The sequence below is a fragment of the Arachis duranensis genome, chromosome 6, assembly GCF_000817695.3.
Source record: "Arachis duranensis cultivar V14167 chromosome 6, aradu.V14167.gnm2.J7QH, whole genome shotgun sequence".
Lineage (NCBI taxonomy): Eukaryota > Viridiplantae > Streptophyta > Magnoliopsida > Fabales > Fabaceae > Arachis > Arachis duranensis.
The window spans coordinates 109,741,034-109,761,292 of record NC_029777.3 but is presented as its reverse complement, the minus strand read 5'-3'; the positions used below and the strand labels follow the sequence as shown (position 1 = coordinate 109,761,292).

The 20,259-nt window shown below is 33.2% G+C and overlaps 3 protein-coding genes across 3 annotated transcripts in view; 2 read left to right on the top strand and 1 right to left on the bottom strand.

Annotated features, from left to right (window-relative positions):
• LOC107495739 (LEAF RUST 10 DISEASE-RESISTANCE LOCUS RECEPTOR-LIKE PROTEIN KINASE-like 2.2) overlaps window positions 1-3,502 on the top strand; it is a 5,133-nt gene extending 1,631 nt beyond the window's left edge. The window contains exons 2-4 of the mRNA XM_016116903.3: window positions 209-241; window positions 1,458-1,481; window positions 1,799-3,502. Coding sequence (XP_015972389.2) covers window positions 209-241; window positions 1,458-1,481; window positions 1,799-3,060 — 1,319 coding nt within the window. The 3' untranslated portion in view covers window positions 3,061-3,502. The remainder of the gene's footprint in view (window positions 1-208; window positions 242-1,457; window positions 1,482-1,798) is intronic.
• LOC107495864 (60S ribosomal protein L19-1) lies at window positions 3,496-6,255 on the bottom strand. The gene is made up of 5 exons (XM_016117072.3): window positions 6,115-6,255; window positions 5,336-5,458; window positions 4,140-4,453; window positions 3,783-3,847; window positions 3,496-3,692 (listed from the first exon to the last, which is right to left on the bottom strand). The coding sequence occupies exons 1-5, from the start codon at window positions 6,224-6,226 to the stop codon at window positions 3,668-3,670; spliced, it is 639 nt and encodes a 212-aa protein (XP_015972558.1). The 5' UTR covers window positions 6,227-6,255; the 3' UTR covers window positions 3,496-3,667.
• A 6,190-nt stretch (window positions 6,256-12,445) lies between these two features.
• LOC107495732 (heptahelical transmembrane protein 4-like) lies at window positions 12,446-13,871 on the top strand. Its single transcript, XM_016116896.3, has one exon. It carries the CDS (start codon window positions 12,570-12,572, stop codon window positions 13,749-13,751), a length of 1,182 nt encoding a protein of 393 aa, XP_015972382.1. The 5' UTR covers window positions 12,446-12,569; the 3' UTR covers window positions 13,752-13,871.
• The last annotated feature ends 6,388 nt before the right edge of the window (window positions 13,872-20,259 follow it).

Here is a 20,259-nt window from a genome sequence, read left to right as displayed (position 1 = left end):
TTCAAGAATTCGAAATTAAGAACTATGCTAAAATTTAAAATTTAGTGCAATATAATTTTTTCCCATAAAATTAGTTTCATATGAATTTCATTTAAATATATTACTAATAATACGGTGGTAAACCACATACAGCGGCACGAAATAATTTGTAGTATTATTTTTGCTATCTTCAATACTCTATAGCTAATTTGTTTCTACTGTCATTTAGGAAAGGTGTCGAAGCTCCAAATAATCGCAGAAGGTATGAACTTTTATCCCTTATTAAACTTCTAATAGATAGAAAGTAATATAAAATTGAACATTATTTATAATAATACACTTGTTATATAATTATTAAAGAGAAAAAAGAAAGAAAATAAATAATTGCTATGAATGTAAATTCCTTTAATTTTAATTTTAATTGAATACATTTTGATTTCACTTATTTTTATAGTTTTCTAATTTCTATAAATAACAAGAGAGCATACTATAAAATAGTTTTCTATAGAAGCTCCTTAACAATCCACCATTTTCTCTCTTCCATCTTTTGTCTACCTCCCTTTGTTTTCTCTCTACCTTTCTTTTATTCTCACAATTCTCTACCTCGTAATTTGAAATTTACTCAAATTTTGTACGATCAAAGTGTGGTATTCATATCCGGTTGCATCGTTTTACAATGACTGCCTACGTACCCTTGTTCAGGATCAAACCAATCGTAGTTCCTCTATTTCTCCATGTAATGCCTAACATGAAGCAATATTGAACAATTCCAAACAGTGTTGAAACTTATTTCCTGACACTACTTTAGTCAACATATCAGCAGGGTTTTCATCTGTGTGTACTTTTATAAGAGAAATGTTACCTTTCTCTATAACATCGTGCACGAAGTGATATCTTACATCAATATGCTTGGTACGAGCATGATGAACCTGATTTTTAGCCAAATGAATTGCACTTTGATTATCACAACTCAGATTCACGCAATCTTGCTTCAACCCCAAATTATCTAGAAGACCCCTTAGCCACAATACTTTTTTCACCCCTTCTGCTATTGCCATGTACTCAGCCTCTGTAGTAGATAGTATCACTATAGCTCAATATATCACAATGACACAAAAAATCAGCTACCAATCAACTATAAAGATTTGATTATTTTATTATAAAAAGTATAATTATTTTGGTGATAAATTATTTTATTAAAAATGTATAATATAACATGTATAATATACAGTAATACAATTAATTTAGTAGTTAATTTTGTACATTATTGATAAAGCATTTTGGCATTAGGATGGCTACCCAATTTCTCATCTTTCAACAATATTAAGATAATGCAAAGTAAGGAATATATAATCGCAAGCTCCCAATAATGTCATCGCACCTTTTGCTTTGTGTCTAGTTTGAGTGCTTTTCTACGACTTGCATCCTTTTGAAACGTTTCTCCATGTCTTATGATTTATTCCACTAATTCTTTGCAGATTACGCGTATGGAATTTTGAAAGGTAGATTCTTATTCCTCAGCAAATATTTTCAGTTGCATGGTGTGATTTCCATATCTATCGAGTCCTATGTCACTAAGAAGACATTATTAGGGTGCCACAAAACATATACAATATCTTTTAGAGACTAAATAATTTGCCATTTTTTCAATTTTTTTAAGAGATAAATTGGTGGTTTTTCTTATGTCAATTAAATATTTATGTAAACTATTTTACCATTATTGAATATCAAATTACATTCTTTGTATCCCATGTTCAACTTTTATACTCTCGTTAACAACAAACATATTTAAATTGATTGATACTTTTATATTACACAGGACTTCGAAAAGTAGTAGGAAAAGATGGTGGTGATACCTTCTATAAAGCAGATGTATTAGCTATTATTAAGCTAGGAGTTTTCACGGGACGGGTTATGGTGCCATACATGGTCGTCAAATTCATATCAGGTCTCGTGTTTTTCTTCATAATGTTGATCTACATAAGCCAAAGAAGACATGCATCAATTTATGAAAATATTGAGGAATTTTTGCAAGGGAACAAACTCATTCCAATAAGATATTCATATAAAGAGATAAAGCAGATGACAAGAGATTTTAAGGAAAAATTGGGAGAAGGAGGATTTGGCTCAGTATACAAGGGAAAGTTACGAAGTGGACCCTTTGTAGCCATAAAAATGTTGGGTAAAGCCAAGGGTAATGGTCAAGATTTCATCAGTGAAGTTGCTACAATTGGTAGAATACATCATGCCAATGTAGTAAGATTGGTTGGATTTTGTGTAGAGGGTTCAAAACGCGCTCTTGTATACGAATTTATGTCGAATGGTTCTCTAGATAAATTTATCTTCTCCAAAGTGGATAGTGTATCATTGACTTACCAGGAACTTTTTGAAATATCTCTTGGAGTGGCTCGTGGTATAGCTTATCTGCATGAAGGTTGTGACATGCAAATTTTGCATTTTGATATCAAGCCTCACAACATTCTTCTTGACGAGAACTTCATTCCTAAGGTCTCAGACTTTGGTCTTGCAAAGCTTAATCCTCTGGATAACAGTATTGTTTCTTTGAAAACAGCAAGAGGAACCCTTGGTTACATGGCCCCAGAATTGTTCTATAAAAATATTGGTGCAATATCTTACAAGGCTGATGTCTATAGCTTTGGAATGCTTTTGATGGAAATGGCAAGTCAAAGAAGAAACTCGAATCCAAACGCAGAGCATTCAAGCCAATTTTACTTTCCATTTTGGATATATGATCAATTGGCTCAGAAAAGTGATGAGATAAAGGTGGAAATTTTGATGCATGAAGAAACAAGCGAATTAGCAAAAAAGATGTTTACAACTGCGCTGTGGTGTATACAATTGAAGCCAAGTGATCGTCCTTCAATGAATAAAGTAGTGGAAATGTTAGAAGGAGAAGCTGCAAATATTGAAATGCCTCCAAAGCCTTCATATTATCCAAATGATATTATCCACGGAGATTCTGAGATTAACTCAGGAGAAGCTACTTCAAATAATTCTTCTGGCTCTTCGGGTTTTGAGGAGGAAATTGCAACTAACCCTCTGTTAATGTTTTCTGGATGATGACTAGTGCAATTTGCTTTTTATGATCTTGTTTCTTATTATGTTAAGCAAAAGGGCAAGTATAACAAGTGTGGTATTTTTCTATATTGTATTTATATTTATATTTACGTGTTGTGTACGCTTTTGTTTATTGAAACCAGTTGAATGACAATTTGATCATTTCTTTATGAGCACGCGTGTATTAATATTATTATTTTGATAAAATAAGTTAAATATAATCTTTGTTTAGTTTTAACTCAATAATATATACAATGGTTAGAGAATGCAAAATAGTTAATATGACCAATTCTTGCATGTTTCCTTATGTTCCCCTAATTTAAGGCTGAAATTTGTTGATCACATAAACTCTGCAAATTATTTTTGGGTTAATTTTATGTTATGGGGCGAGATTGGTAGCACGCAGGTGAATCTTAATATCAGAAGGAGAAACATAAATAATAAAAAACAAACTAATAATTCAAAATACGAAACAAATGTTATAGAACTTACAAAACCAAAACTGCCAAAAATGAACTCACATCAAAACTAGTATAGTAGACTGAATGATTATGTTTAGAACCATTACAGATTCACCATCCTCCTTCTAGTTTACTGGAAACGATGATTGTTACTTCTTGGATTTCTTTGGTGCTCTGCATAAAAGATATACAATTGACCATTAAACAAGAAAAACACCATACACAAATTGCAACTATGACATAAACATAAACTGTAATACTCACTGGGCAGGCTGGGGTGCTGTAGCAGGTGGAGCACTAGGTGCTGCTGTCACCTTCTCTCTAGGACCCTAAACATTTCAAACACATAACACAAGTGTGATAATTTTAGATATAACTTAGGAGAACACACAAAACAGTTAAGTGTTAGAGAAATGTTTTGTATATTAGGTTGTACACCAGGGTAACACGCATCTCTCCTCCATTGGATGGGGTGTAGAACTTAACAGGTCTCACATGTTACCAGTTGGAGGAGTGAAGTGTGTCGACTTGATGTACAAGAAGAATGAGTACAAATTATACATCTCTAAGTATTCCCATGTGCAAGGATTACGAGATTATAAACCCGTGAATGGAACTCACTTGGGCCAGACGTTCCTCCCTTCGAGCAGATTTCCTTTCCCTGCTAGCCTTGTTCTTTGCGCGCTTGGCCTCGAACTGATCAGACAAAGTCTTTTCTCTAGCCTTCTCAGCCTTGGATTTGTGGATGCTCTCCATCAAAACTCTCTTGTTCTTGAAAACATTACCCTTCACCTTCATGTACATATCATGGTACATGTGCTTGTCGATCTTCTTTGATTCCCTGTACTTACGAAGCAATCGCCTTAGAACACGCATCCTCCTCATCCAAAGTACTTTGGTGGGGAGCCTTGCCTCCCTTGTACCCTTACGCTTACCTGATAGTATTGAAGTAAGCATTGTAATTCGCAAATGATGACCAGGACCAAAATGCAAATTCATTTTATGCCCAGCTAACAAAGCTCCACATGTATTTAGTGGCTATAACTTATCTGCAAACCTATCTAGCAGAAGTATTACAAACTTCTTTTCAATCGATAAGCAGCTCTGTAAAGCATGACTTACAAAAGGAGTGAAAAATTAAGGTTCAATATCACTTAGTGGCTTATCTAAAGAGTGATATTGTGTTGAATAACATCTTTGAAAATCCCCTGGGAGGCTTAGAATTGATTTTGGGAGGAAGTAAAATTGATTTAGTAAATTCCAATACTGTTTGGTTTCTAACTCTCAAGATCAAATTCTTGTTCTATAATAGATTTTGGGCAAACTGAAAACATTTTTTTTATTTTCTGACAGTTACTTTAACAACTATGATCAAACATAAAACAGTTTAACTAAATAAATTCTACCATAAATAATTCAACCTACAATTAGTTCCAAACAAGTAGAATCGAACACAAAACAAACTAACTTCTCAGTTATTATGCTTCAAGTGGCGAACGACCAATAGTACCATGGCCATATTTTGTGAATATGCATCAGCTACAAACTACTAGAATTTAATCCATCCCAATATTGAATTATAAGATCAATTATTTTCACATTGAGAAATGCTGTGTACTCATCTTTGCCTCATAAACGCACCTAACATATAACCCCCAAGACCGAATGAAGGTTCGGACTCGGGTTGAAATATGGAATTAGATCTCACAAGTCACACCTCATCAAATGGTGAGGATTTGTAATGTTGGCTCAGTGTACAAAGCAAAGATAAGCACAGATGGCATATCTCTTTTGCATTTAAGTATAACAAAAATTACCGTATCCGGAGTGGCGACCCTTCCGCTTGGCTTCCTTCATCCTGCGAGCCCGGGAGCGTGAGTGAATCTTGGTTGGCTTCCTGATGATAAATCCATCCTTAACCAACTTTCGAATGTTTTGGCCTACGAACAAAGCACCCACCAAGCTAAGTAACGGACAATGTTTTGTTGTCCAATAGAGTATATCAAAATAAGTGTCTCAAATTTGATTGATGTACTTTATATTACCCTTAAAAGTATAATTTTGAAGCTAGAAAGTGCTATCTATGACCATTAACCAGTAATAATGTTCACTAAAAGTCTTGGATTAGCAACCTCCGTCGACAATACCTTGAAGGGTTTAGGGTTTAGTTTTTTTGGGAGGAAATGTCACTAAGTAATGCTAAATGCCTAAATGGACAAACACCAAACCGTATTACTACTAGGTACAGAAAAAAACACACCACATTCAGATATCAGATCCAACTGAAAACACAAATCAAAACTTTGAAAAGAAAAAAAAAATCTTGCGGTGTTAAAATAAAGTGAAAATTTTAATGAAACTTGAACAAACTATTTTTTTAAGATAAAGGAGCTCGCTAACTGTTTCTCTCACAGGAAACTAATTATTTTCTTCTTCTTCTTTTCTTTATTTTATTTTCTGTTTCCTCAGAGCTTAGCTAAAGGAACACAGGCTTTTGTTTTTCATTTTGATAGCATCGACATTTCTTCGATCCTAATCTGGCTAAACGGAGCTGAAAATGTTGATAACAATAAACTGGAAGAGAGAGAGAGCATACGAGAATTGGCCATGGAGATTTCGTTGACTTCATTGGGATCAAGCCACACTTTTCCTCTTCCACACTTGAGAACGCTCGCCGCCAATCGCTTCTGCAGCTTCAGCGACACCATTTTCTCCCTTCTCAGTTCTCTCTCTCCCTCTCTCTCTATCGCGAAGTGCTATATATGTGTGTCTGCTTCAAATGGCAACCCTCATTTCTGTTAATGGGCCGGTCCTCACTTATAGGCCCAATGTGAAGTTTTAGTATTTGGGCTCACCTCTATCACAAGTTCATCATAATATTGAAAGTATAACAAGTTGGGCTGCTGGCCCTTCTTGCACCAAAAACAAAAGGAACACTCTGTCAAAATTAGGAGAAAAAAAATGACCAAAAAAAAAGGATAAGTTAGAGAATTCCAATATCCAGTGTACTGTGTATGTCTCAAGTTTTGTAGCGAATTCTATAAAATATTTCTCAAAACTTTCATTCTTCTAGATAATCTTGAAACTTCATTTTTTTTTTTTTTGGTATTGTCATTTTGTTTTTATTTCGGGGTTGTGGATAGAAATTAATGTGCTTGCCATTTGTTTAAAGCCCATTCATTTCAGCTTGGTGTGAAAGCAAATCCTTTCAAGACATTTGTACATTTGGATATTCGTATTCATAAAGATCAGAATATATAATACTTGATTTAGAAATATTTTAAATTGTTTTTTTTCCTACATTTAAAAATTGTATACAATTTAAAAAAAAATGAATAATTTTTAATACATGATTTAATTTAGAAACATTTGGCACTTTATTTAATAAAAAGAGTTCTATTTCAGTATTTTGGTCTTTGGATTCAAGTGTTAATCAATTAATATTAGTTAACTTTCCTCAAATTATTCTTTTACCGTAAATTTGAAATTTTAAATCTTAAAACTTAAATACAAAACTTTAATCCTAAATCTTTAATCTTTCAGAAAATAAAAGTTAAAAACATAATTTTACAATAAAAAATAAATTAATATTTGAGAACAACTTATTTTTTTCCATTTCTTAGTCCCTTCTGGCCATCAACATCACAGCTTGAATAGCTTAGGGCATGAAATTTTCTTCATGGTGCGGTGAGCGTGGAAAGCAATCAAGCTGTGAATTTAGTTGCCAATTTTGCCATTTTTTTTTCTTTTCCTAATTTTTCTTTCGAGATTTTCTTTTCCCTTTTCTTACCTCTTCCTTTAGACTCACCCAATAGAGTTTGATGAGAGGCTATTTCACAAGATTCTTTCTTGTTTGAACATAGCTGTTCCGATCAACGAGTTAGAAGGAAGAAGATCTGGATCCTCATTATTCTGTGATTCATTGATTTCTCAACAATGGCTGACAATCAGAGCAACGCAGTACAGATGGATGTAAACGCACTAGCCAATCTCCTCCATCAACTCACTACTCTTCAGTCTCAGATTTCGAAGAACAACACAAGTCCAATTCAAGATCAATCAAGCCCTTATTTTATCCATCCGGGAGAAAATTCAGGTACACCGATTATTTCAATCGTGTTAACACCTAACAATTATGATAGTTGGAGTCATGCTATGATTAGAGCACTGAGTTCAAAGAACAAATTGAAATTTATTGATGGTACCATAAGAAAACCTAAGAATAATAATGTTGAATATGAGGCATGGGAAAGATGCAACAATTTGATTGTTTCTTGGATCAATCTTTCATTAAGTCCTGGAATTCGTGATAGTGTTATGTGGAACAATGTTGCTGTTGATTTGTGGGAGGAACTTAAGCACAGGTACTACCAAGGGGACAGGTTCAGAACTGCAGAACTCCAAGAGGAACTTTTTGCCATCAAGCAAGGTGATCTGACCATCACTGATTATTACACAAGGCTCAAACAGATCTGGGAGGAGCTCAACAATTTCAGATCCATTCCAAACTGTGTCGGATGTGCAGAGAATACAGAGATGAAGATCAAGTAGTCAGACTTTTGAGAGGATTGAACGAACAATACTCTACCGTCAGATCACAAATCATGCTCATGTCACCCCTACCAGACCTAAACACAGTATTTTCTATGCTAACACAGCAAGAGAGACAGTTGACCAACATGGACAACAATAAAATTTTGTTCAATTCCACTCAAAATACAACTACATCACAAGTGCTCAATTCCTCATCTAATAGAGGCAGAGGAAGAGGGCGAGGGAGATCAAGTCAAGGTGGTAGAGGGCGTGGAGCTAAGATAGTATGCTCTTATTGCAACAAACTTGGCCACACAGAAGCTGTGTGCTATAAGAAACATGGGTACCCCTCCCATTTCCAGCAGCGGCAGCAACATCCCACCCCAATTGCTAATGTACTCAATGATAAACACCCCCAGCTCAATTGCCTCCAAGAGAACATTGGAATGTCAAGCTCTGAATTCACTCCAGAACAAAAATTTGCCTTGTTGGAGCTGATCAAAGGTAAAAGTGTGCAGCAACAACCTCATAATGCAAATCAGGTTAATTCTATTCAGACCTCCACTCCAGGTAAAATCATTGTATTACAATTTAATACAAGAATTATGAGTATTATAACTCCAAAATCTGCACTATGGGTCATTGACTCTGGTGCGACAGATCATGTGACTTTTGACTTAAAAGATTTTGCAAGTTTTCAAAATATTGCTCCAATAAATGTGATATTGCCAAATGGAACCAAAACTGTGAGCACCATTGTTGGCACAATCATATTTTCTAAAAATTTTTTTCTCAAAAATGTTTTGTACATTCCCTCCTTTGATTTCAAATTGATTTCTGTGTCAAAATTAACCTCAAATTTACGTTGTCAAATGTTAATCAATGATAAGTGTTGTGAGATACAGGATCAATCCACATCGAAGATGATTGGCATTGCTAAGTGCGGAGATGGGCTATATACAATGAGTAGAGAAATAGAATGCTTTCACCTTCAATCCCCTTCAATAAAGCAAGCTTCATTGGCAGCAGCTTCTACCACTACTCATAACATAGCATCTTCACAAACTGAGCATAACAAGATTTGGCATCTTAGATTAGGACATATACCTATGCATAGACTAATTTTAATGAAAAAAGATTATCCTTTTATAGATTGCACTGCTTCAACATTTCCTTGTGACTCATGTCATTTTGCAAAACAAAAGAAGCTATCTTTTGATCTTAGCACAACTGAAATAAAGAATTGTTTTGATTTAGTTCATATGGATATCTGGGGTCCCATTTCTGTCCCTTCCAATGAAGGACATAGATATTTTTTGACTGTGGTGGATGGCAAGAGTAGATTTACTTGGACTTTTTTTATGAAAACAAAATCTGAGGCATCACAATTGGTTATTAACTTTGTAAATTTTGTCAAAGTACAATTTGAAAAACAAATTAAGTGTATAAGAACTGACAAGGGACCATAATTCACTCTAAAGTCCTATTTTGCATCAACTGGCATTCTACACCAAACTTCCTGTGTAGAAACACCAGAGCAAAATGGAATTGTAGAGAGAAAACACCAGCACATTTTAGGTGTTGCTCGAGCACTGTTATTTCAATCAGGAATTCCACTTTGTTTTTGGCAATACGCAGTTGCTCACGCTATTCACCTAATTAATAGGCTGCCCAGTATTAAATTGGATAATGTCAGTCCTTATAAGGTTTTGTATGGTACATTACCCAATCTTTCAGATTTAAGAGTATTTGGTTCTCTTGCATATGCCTCCACGTTAACAAATTCAAGAACAAAATTGGACCCAAGAGCTAGAAAAGCAGCATTTCTCGGTTTCAAATTTGGAACAAAGGGTTTTCGACTTATTGATTTGAAGTCAAAAGAAATTTTCATATCTAGAAATGTAACTTTCTATGAAACTCATTTTCCATTTTCACATTCCACAAGCACTGAAATTATGACACCCACTCTTCTTCCACAATGCATTGACATTTTTCAATATGATACACCATCCACACATCATTTGCCATCACCTACACATACCACACTCACAGATTCAACTGTAGATCTCTCAAGCTCAATGCATTCACCTATTTCCTCACATACCATTGCACCCACTAGCACCCCACACACCAACACTGTACCTGCATCACAAAATTACATCATCCCGCATGACTGCATCACTAGAAAATCTGAAAGGGTCAAGAGATCGCCTGCTTATTTGAAGGACTACCATTGTATGATAACCCACACAACGCATCCTAGCAATTTTGCCAACTCTAACACTTTATATCCTATCTCACAATATTTATCATATGATAAACTAAACCCAGAATATAAGTCTCTTTCTCTAGCTATCACCTCAAATTCAGAACCTAGCACCTATGAGGAAGCGGCTGCACATGAATGCTGGAGAAAGGCAATACAAGCTGAATTAGCAGCTCTGGATCAGAATAGAACTTGGTGTCTCACTGAACTCCCAAAAGGCAAGAAGGCTGTGGGTTGCAAATGGATTTTTCGGGTAAAATTCAATCCCGATGGCACCATAGAAAGGCACAAAGCCAGGCTAGTTGCAAAAGGATTCACTCAAGTGCAAGGAGTGGATTATGGTGATACATTTAGTCCAGTTGTCAAAATGACTACTCTACGAGTAATATTGGCATTGGCAGCGGCAAAGAAATGGCATTTGAAACAGCTGGACGTCAACACTGCTTTCCTTCATGGAGATTTGGACAAGGAAGTTTACATGCGGATACCACCCGGTTTGGATGTGTCACAACCAGGTTTGGTCTGCAAATTACAAAAGTCTCTATATGGACTTAAGCAAGCTAGCAGGCAATGGAATATTAAGCTCACTCAGACTCTTGTTGATGCTGGTTATAAGCAGTTTTTTGATGATCATTCTCTCTTCATCAAGAAATCTTCTGAAGGCTTCACTGCCATCCTAGTATATGTGGATGATTTGGTTTTAACCGGTGATAACATTGGTGAAATCAATTCCATCAAGCAGATTTTAGATGACAAGTTTAAAATAAAAGACCTTGGTGATCTCAAGTACTTCTTGGGAATGGAAGTCGCACGCTCCAACTCGGGAATTCACATTTATCAACGGAAGTATGCCATGGACCTTCTCAAGGATTTTGGTTATCTAGATTGCAAGCCTCTCTCCACTCCATTTGATTATAGTCAGAAACTCTCAAAGGAGTCGGGTACCATTTTACCAGACAACACTACTTACAGACAACTCATTGGCCGACTCCTTTACCTCACAAACACTAGACCTGATATCTCCTATGCTGTGGGGCGTTTGAGTCAGTTTTTGGACTGTGCAACCACCTCTCACCTGCAGGCTGCTTTCCGTGTGCTCCGATACTTAAAAGGTAGACCTGCAACTGGTTTATTCTTCTCCTCTACTTCTGATATGCATCTCACCGGATTTGCCGATGCTGACTGGGCTACCTGTGCCGATACTCGTCGCTCTGTTTCTGGTTATTGCTTCATGCTTGGAAGCTCTCTTGTCAGTTGGAAGAGTAAGAAACAAACCACTGTTGCCAAGTCTTCTGCAGAAGCTGAATACAGATCTCTTGCAGCTGCCACTTGTGAAGCTAGCTGGTTGTCTTTCTTAATGGATTTTCTTGGTCTGCCGCTTCAAAAATCTATCACCCTATTCTGTGACAACCAGTCAGCTATTCATATTGCCAACAATCCCATCTTCCATGAAAGAACCAAACACATTGAAGTAGACTGCCACATTGTTCGTGAAAAACATCTGTCTGGTCTCATTCATCTTATGCCAGTTCGGTCCCAAGACCAACTTGCTGATTTTCTTACCAAAGCTCTACCACCGGGTTCCTTCTCTACTAATGTTTCCAAGCTAGGATTGTTAGATTTATACAATTCTAGCTTGCGGGAGGGTGTTACCTAGATTATTTTTTTTATTTGTATTTTTTTATATAGTAGGAGTACATAAGGAGTACATAGTATATAAGGGGTTATAACTCAAATATTTTTTAAGGGATTTTTCATTCTTTTCAAAATGAGAACAACTTATTCTTTTCCATCTCTTAGTCCCTTCTGGCCATCAACTTATTCTGATGTCGATGGCAGAGGCTAGAAGCGTGACCTCCAAAATCGTGCGTCCATAGGGACTGCTGATTGCACCACAACAATACAAACAAACCACAATTGAAATACCCGCGAAGCCAAGGCAAAAGGGAAATTGGGTAGTTGGCATCTCCGCATCTCATCCAAGAATCTTCTTGTTAACGTCAAAATATCCCCGGCCCCCTTTCTTCTCAATTCTTCTCATTCATCTCATCCAAGAATCTTCTTGTTAACGTCAAAATATCCCCGGCCCCCTTTCTTCTCAATTCTTCTCATTCATCTCATCCAAGAATCTTCTTGTTAACGTCAAAATATCCCCGGCCCCCTTTCTTCTCAATTCTTCTCATTCGTCCTCGCCTTCCCCTTCTTAATAATCTCATAATTGTTTTAATTGTGAGGGCAAGGGGATCACGGGTATGGGTGGTGAAGACGAAGCGGTTGAGTCGGTTAGCGGTGGTTGTTCACGGGCAGGGAAAATGAGGAGGCTATGGAAGAAGATGAAGTCCCAGCTGGTGGAGTACCACGCTCTACCTAGTTACTTGAGGGACAACGAGTACATCCTCCGCCATTACCGCCCCGAATGGCCTATGAAGCAGGTCCTTCTCAGCATCTTCACCATCCACAATGAAACTCTCAATGTTTGGACGCATCTGATTGGATTTTTCATATTTCTGGCATTGACCATATACACTGCCATGAAAGTTCCAAAGGTTGTAGATCTTAATACACTGCAGCATTTTCCCGACCTGCACAAATTACAAGCAGAGCTTCTCACTTGCCTCCCTTCCATGCCTGATTTTCACAAGATCAGGGACGAGTTAAGGACTACGTTGCCCTCAATGGATATGCTTCCGTCAATCTCAAGTTGGCATGTAAAAGAACTTCTGTATAATTGTTTGCCGGAAAGATTTTTCAGTGCCAATCATACCGATTCTTGTGTTCTGCATAGTGTAAAGGAGGACCTGGCAAACATTATAGCACCACTGATGATTAGACCAATTACAAGGTGGCCTTTTTTCGCATTTTTAGGAGGGGCAATGTTTTGCTTGCTAGCTAGCAGTGTCTGCCATCTACTCTCTTGCCACTCCGAGCGCATATCTTACATTAGGCTCAGGCTCGACTATGCTGGCATTGCAGCCCTGATATCTACCTCATTCTATCCCCCAGTATATTACTCTTTTATGTGTTATCCATTCTTCTGCAACCTTTACTTGGGATTCATTACCATATTGGGAATCGCCACTATCTTAGTTTCTCTCCTTCCAGTCTTTCAAAGTCCAGAATTCCGCACCATCCGGGCATCCCTCTTCTTTGGCATGGGTTTGTCTGGTGCAGGACCTATACTGCACAAGCTGTATTTGTTCTGGGGCGAGCCTGAGGTATTCCATACAACAGGTTATGAGCTTCTGATGGGTGCTTTCTATGGCGTTGGAGCACTGATCTATGCCACCAGGATTCCGGAACGGTGGATGCCTGGGAAATTTGACATTGCTGGACACAGTCACCAGTTGTTTCATATATTCGTCGTGGTTGGGGCGTATACTCATTATCGTGCTGGATTGGTTTATCTCAGGTGGCGTGACCTTAGGGGTTGCTGATTTTGTGAACCATAAAGGAATCAGTCATTGATTGCTCATTTTGTTGTATAATCTGCAGCTGTATGCTAATTTTACATCTCGAGCTGGTCTAAATTTGTGATTCCAGTTTGGGATGTTTATGCGTCACTTAGTACACAGGACATATGTATAGATTTAGAATCCTCATGCAAGTAAGCAATAAAAATTTCATGTGTATCGTACATGATTAGAAACAAAAAAAAATATTTGAGTTATAACCCCTTATATATTATGTACTCCTTATGTACTTCTACTATATAAAAAAATACAAATAAAAAAAATAATCTAGGTAACAATATTGATTAATTAAAAATAATTTCTTATACTATTATTCATTGGAATGTGGTGGTTCTAATAAAACTGAGTTAAGAAACTCACCAACTTCAAGTAATTAGGCGGCGCTACAAATTACAAATTAAAGATCTGGTGGGGTTTGCTTCATTTCAAATATTCTTGTGAACTTATTAGATCAGAAATTCAATAATAAACCAAGATCAGAGTTTCAGAAGGTGGTTGTAGTAGTACTAGTACAATACCTCAGTAGGTTATTAAGGTCGGTTTCTATGGACAAATATGGCACTAGAAATTTGACACATTACTAAATGTTCATCTGAAAAATACAATCATTATATGAGTACATAAGAGATTCCATCATTATATACTTATATAGTACCACGGATCACGTGGCCTTCACATGCTAGCTTGAGATTTTAAATCTTAATAATTAATAGTGGTGCCTAGCTTTTGCTTCATAGAAGGTTAAAGGTTTGGACTTTTGATGAATGGTTTAACAAATTCGATGGACATCTGAATTCAGTAGTATTTAAAGTAAATTAAATGTGTGTTTGGAATTTGGATACTATCAAGGTGTAAGCAAATATTTTTTTTAGGGAAATTAAGTGTGTTTGATAATTTTAAGCAAAATAAAAATATTAGAATTTTGTTTTTAAAAGTTATAATTTTCATCTTTTTAAATAATATTTTTTACTTTAAAAAAAATATATTTTAATCTAATAAATAAAAATAATTTTATATTATTATACTTAAACATAATTAAAAATTTTAAAAAAATTATATTAAATATCTAAACATCACATTACTTTTTTTTTTAAATTCATCCAAACAAACTTTAATTAAATTATTATTTAATCAATTTTTAGAATCATAAAAACTAACGATGATTAATCTAACAATTTAGTGGGTAGGTTTCTTCATATTTTATTTAAACTTAGGTTTTTGTACTTAACTTATATATATCTCCCTTTTCAATTTTTTTTTAAATAATTATTTCTAACTTTAGTACTTTGCTACAAAGAAAAATAAACTTAAACCCTAAAAATGGCTTTGAGTTAGATCGGCCTTCCAAGATAAATCAGTATGTGCGAAAATTGATTATTAATTCAGAGATTCCGATTACATATTATCAAGAAAATTATAATATATAATACGGAATAAAGAATAAACAAAAAGGCAATGATTGAAACTAAAAAAATTAAAATAGAAAAATAGGTTAAAATTAAATATAAAAAATATTTTATTTTTTATTTAATTTTTTGATATAATAATAAAAAATAAACTCCTCAATTTAATTTGTCCATACATAATTTAAAATTTGAATAAAAAAACTCACTCAATTTAATTTTTCTGTACGATAGATATAATAATTTTAGAAATATTTATAATTTTTTATTAAATTAAAATAAAAAATTCTAAATTTATTAATTAAATAAATAAAATTAAATTATATAAAATTAAATTAAATATTTAAAAATATAAATTAATAACTATTAATTAATACTTAAATTCTTTCTATAGCAAACATCTGAAACATGTAATACATTTAATAAAGAAAAGTGGGAACCGATGTAATATGTGAATGATGAGAATAGAAAACATTAACTATCAACTTTTCCCTTTAATTTGTTTTGTATATGATCATTTCAGCCTTTAAAGTGGGACACAAATTGATGATTATGATTGTATGCAAAGTGTTCCTTTATAGATAAACTCAAACTCTTTATTTCATCCTTTTTATTGTCTTAATTCTCTTTACTTCATTGTGGGGTTAAGATCTTTAGATTCTACAAAAGTTTACACAAGAGGATAAGAGTAGAAACAAAAGTTATATGGTGATGTATGTATATGATGAAACCTTGTTAGTTTGTCATGGATAATAGTAATGTAAAGATGATACATTGGATAGTGCTTTTTTTTTTTTTTAATTTATCCAAAACAATACATTACAATTATTTGATGATGAAATCATCATATGATGAAGAAATTGATATAACAAGCTTTATTTGATTACTTTGTGTTGTGTATTAATCATTTCCCTCACTAATAAGTGATGGATCACTTTGTGAGTGATGTATGTGCTAATATTTTAAATAAATTAGAAGAACTAATTTAATTTATTGATGCAATATCTATTCTCATAACATACATGGGACAAGATTAGATATTTTCTAGAGGAGTAAATAGTTATTTTTATATTTAAAAAATTTTGTTTTTATTAAAATAGACTCCAATATTTATTGTTGATAAAATAAATCTTAAAAAATATATACTAGCTATTTGACAAAATAATCTTAATATTAACTCTTCATTATAGATATTAATAAAAATGTCTAAATAGCATATTAAGTATTTACCTAAAAGATTAGAGTGATATATATAAAATTGATTACATTTTAACCTGAAAAAAATTCTAAGCCCCAAATTAAAGGTGTGTTTGGGGATCACGTTGAGGAATAGAAAAGCACGTTTGAGCGTCTTGAACGTTCCAATATCATGTTTGGCAACTTTTTGAAATTCCTAACCCAGAAGTGCTTCCACCTCTGAACGTACGTTCACGTGAAGCTACAAATTCAAGCTTCTGCGTTCACCGTTAAGAAAATTAATTACCGTTGGAGGAATTAGGTAGGGAATTTATTTCATATCTACCAACTGTACCCTTCATTTCATCTATAAAAAGGATGCACATAACCACATCATTTCACCATTAGTTCTCTGTAAGTTCTTCCTCATTTTACCATTCGTTCTCTGTATGTTCTTCCTTATAGTTTTTTTTTCAGATTTATTTTCATCACTGCTAAGTTAAAGATTTTAATTTTTTTATTATTTTTAATTCTTTCTTTCATATTTTGATTTTTATATTTTTTATTTATATGATAAATATTTTTCATATTATTTTGTTAGTGTTCTGATGTTATTTTTTTAATTTTCTATTGTTATATTTTTATTGTATTTTTTATTTATATGACAATTATTGTTGATATAAATTTTATTTTTATTAATTTTTATTATTTTTTGTTTATATAAATTATTTTTCTATCCTTTATTGTACTATATTTTTGTTATGTATAACTACCATGAATTTTCCGCATCCTCCTCCAGGTTAATTTTTATCATTTTCTTACAAATAAACTATATTTACTTGGTTATCATGTAACTATTTTTTTCTTCATTAGGTAAATATTATTTGGTAGATGCCGGTTATCCAACACCGAAAGGATATATTGGTCCATATAAATGTGAGCGCTATCATCTTGCAGATTTTAGGCGTTCTTCTGGATTCACAAATCATAATGAAGTATTTAATTATTATCACTCAAGCTTAAGATGCACAATAGAAAGGACTTTTGGAGTGTGGAAAAATAGATTTGCTATCTTGCGACACATGCCCAAGTTCAAAATTGAAACTCAAGTGCAGATAGTGTGTGCAACAATGGCTATTCATAATTTTATTAGAAGACATTCTGAAACAGATACTGAGTTTAATCAATATGAACATGCAAACATTCTTGATGGAGAAGATAATAGTTATGTTGGTGAAAACTCAGATCAAACTCTAACCATTAGCTCTTCTGCAGAAATGGACCGTGTTCGAGATTCGATTAGGGATCAAATTATTAATCACATGCAGTAGAAATAATAGTGTTCTTATGTAATAATTTTGTATAAGATATTGTTTTTTTATGTATTTTATTAGTGTTTTATATTTTAATTTAATATTTATTAGTATTTTTATGTATTAAAATATATTTTGTCAATTTTTATATGTTACTTTAATTTAGTAAGTAAATATTAATTTTATTATAAAATGAATTAATAAGATTTATTCAAATATCTAAAGTAAAATAATAGAATAATATAAAAAATTATTTTAATTGATGTCTCTTTTAGTAATTTTTCATCTAAAAGTGATTTTGAGTAGTATAATCCAAACAACATTTACTTTACTATAATCCATTTTGACATCACGTTAACACAAACTTACTTTTCATCAAAAACAAGTTTGCAAAATCACTTTTATACAAACTCCCGTTTGCAAACTGAAATCCAAACACACACTAAGTAGTTGGTGAGAAAAAAGAATTTTTATTAATAAAAAATGACACTTCTATATGCGAGAACAACTATGAGAGCTGCACTAAAAAATAGAAAAAATCATTTGATGAACTCTGCTTTGACCGTTAGAAAATGATGATGCTAAAATTGAATATTCAGTCCAAATCTAGACATTAGTTTTTTCCTTGTCCTTTTTAATAGGTATGTATGTCATTTAAATGAAACTCATTGAAATATAGTTTGTGATTCTTCTTATTTGTTGAAACTTTTCTATTTCTTTTTTTTTTATTTTGATAGAAATTGAGAATGGAATGTAGATATTTTGTGTTGGGTTGATGAAGTGAAAAAAAAAAAGATTAAAAAATTAAGCTGAATGTTGAAAGGAGCAAAGAGATGAAAATCTTGGACAATAAATCTGCGTTTATTTAGAAACACGGGACACTAAGATATAAAATCGTGTTTGACAATTAAAATATAAACAATAATATTATGTCTAGAAATACTGAAATTAATATATTATGTGTTTATCCTGATAGAAAAAACATAAAAATACTAACAAGTTAATTTATTTTTTTATTTTTTTATTATTCTTGTTAATTTTTTATAATTATATATTTTTTTAAATTTTTTAACTTTTTACATAAAAAAATAAATTATATTTTCATAATTTATTTTAATTTATTATTAAATAAAATATAAAAATACTAATTTTTGTGTCTCTAGTTTTTATATCTTATTCTTAATGTTTTATATTGTTAAGTTCTCAAAACTAAATATAGCCTACAAAAATTATAAGACACATATAACTATGAGATCATCTGTGATAGAAGAATACATAAAAAAGATAAAGACTTTGTTATTGGTGCTTGTAATCGGGATAACTTTGGTTATATTTATGAGCATATTGTCATTATTTAAGTAGTGGTAGTATTGTTATTGCTATATGATAGTAAAAATTAGTAGTAGAATGCTATTTTTAGGTGTGCTAAATGTTAAAAGTGTATCTAAAATAAATATGTATTTTCTAAATATTAGGTGAATGTAATAACGACGATCTATCGTGAGATGAGATTTTTACTGAGTTAATGAAGGTCAACTGAAATGTTAAAAGTGTGAAATAAAGATTTTGAGTTTAATAATCTCTTATATATAAAAAATAATATTGTAATATCATATCTAATTCTTTAGATAAATATTTAATGTGCTATTTATTAAGACTTGATTTAAATGTCACGCGGGTCGACTCGATTTGTAGGTCATTCGTCCCGAACGGTCGGGTGCGAGATGCTCAATCTTCGACCCAGACATGTGTCCTTGACAGCTCTCTACTACAGCTATATGAGAAAGTTTTGAGGAAGGTGGGTCTGTTATTACGAGACCCACTTCTGACACGGTATATAAAGGGAGACTCCTACTCTTTTTCCACGGTAAGTCACATATATCACTTTATTCTTATCTCTCGTCTGTAATCCAACTGACTAGAGCGTCGAAATGTCTTTGCAGGCAACACCCCCCTCTCCACACGAAAAACTCGGGACGTCGACTACTCCAAATTCAGCTCTGCAACCCAGAATCAGGCCGTACCCCTCCTTTTCAATCCGAAGATCTCTCCGATACCTGGTCTACTGAACACCATCTAAATATTTCTATTAACGTTTAGAGTGAAAAATTAACGTCAAAATTATTTTATTAAACGGTGCTTATTTTTTAAAGTTTATTTTATCAAAAATAAATATTGGAGTTTATTTTGATAAAAACAGAACTTTTTTTGTATCAAAATAATTATTTATTCTCGTTAGAGTTAAAAAAAAAACACTTAAAAAAAATTAAGTGAAAACAAAATTATGAAACATAGGGCGAGTGTGGTAGTAAAGATTTGGTTGTTTAGTGAAAGAGGAAAGAATGAAGAGGATGAAACAGTAAAGAGATGATAAGAGAAGAGAAGAAAACAAGTTGGAGTGAGTTGGCAAATGAGATGAAAGCAATTTTACGTTTAACTCTGAACACCTCGAACACTGCACATTCCACGCCTTCCAACCTCACACCCCATACTCCCCCCATTAAATTCCAAACATAAAAACAACAAAAACGTTAAACTCAAAAAAAAAAAAGTTTTATATATTTATATAATTTTATTATT

Coding starts and splice junctions, on each gene's coding strand:
- LOC107495864 (XM_016117072.3), bottom strand. CDS start 6,226: ATGGTGTCGCTGAAGCTGCAGAAGCGATTGGCGGCGAGCGTTCTCAAG. Junction 5,459..6,114: donor AATCTCCATGGCCAATTCTC/GTATGCTCTCTC, acceptor CTTTGTTCGTAG/GCCAAAACATTCGAAAGTTG. Junction 3,693..3,782: donor ACAGCACCCCAGCCTGCCCA/GTGAGTATTACA, acceptor TCTTTTATGCAG/AGCACCAAAGAAATCCAAGA.
- LOC107495732 (XM_016116896.3), top strand. CDS start 12,570: ATGGGTGGTGAAGACGAAGCGGTTGAGTCGGTTAGCGGTGGTTGTTCA.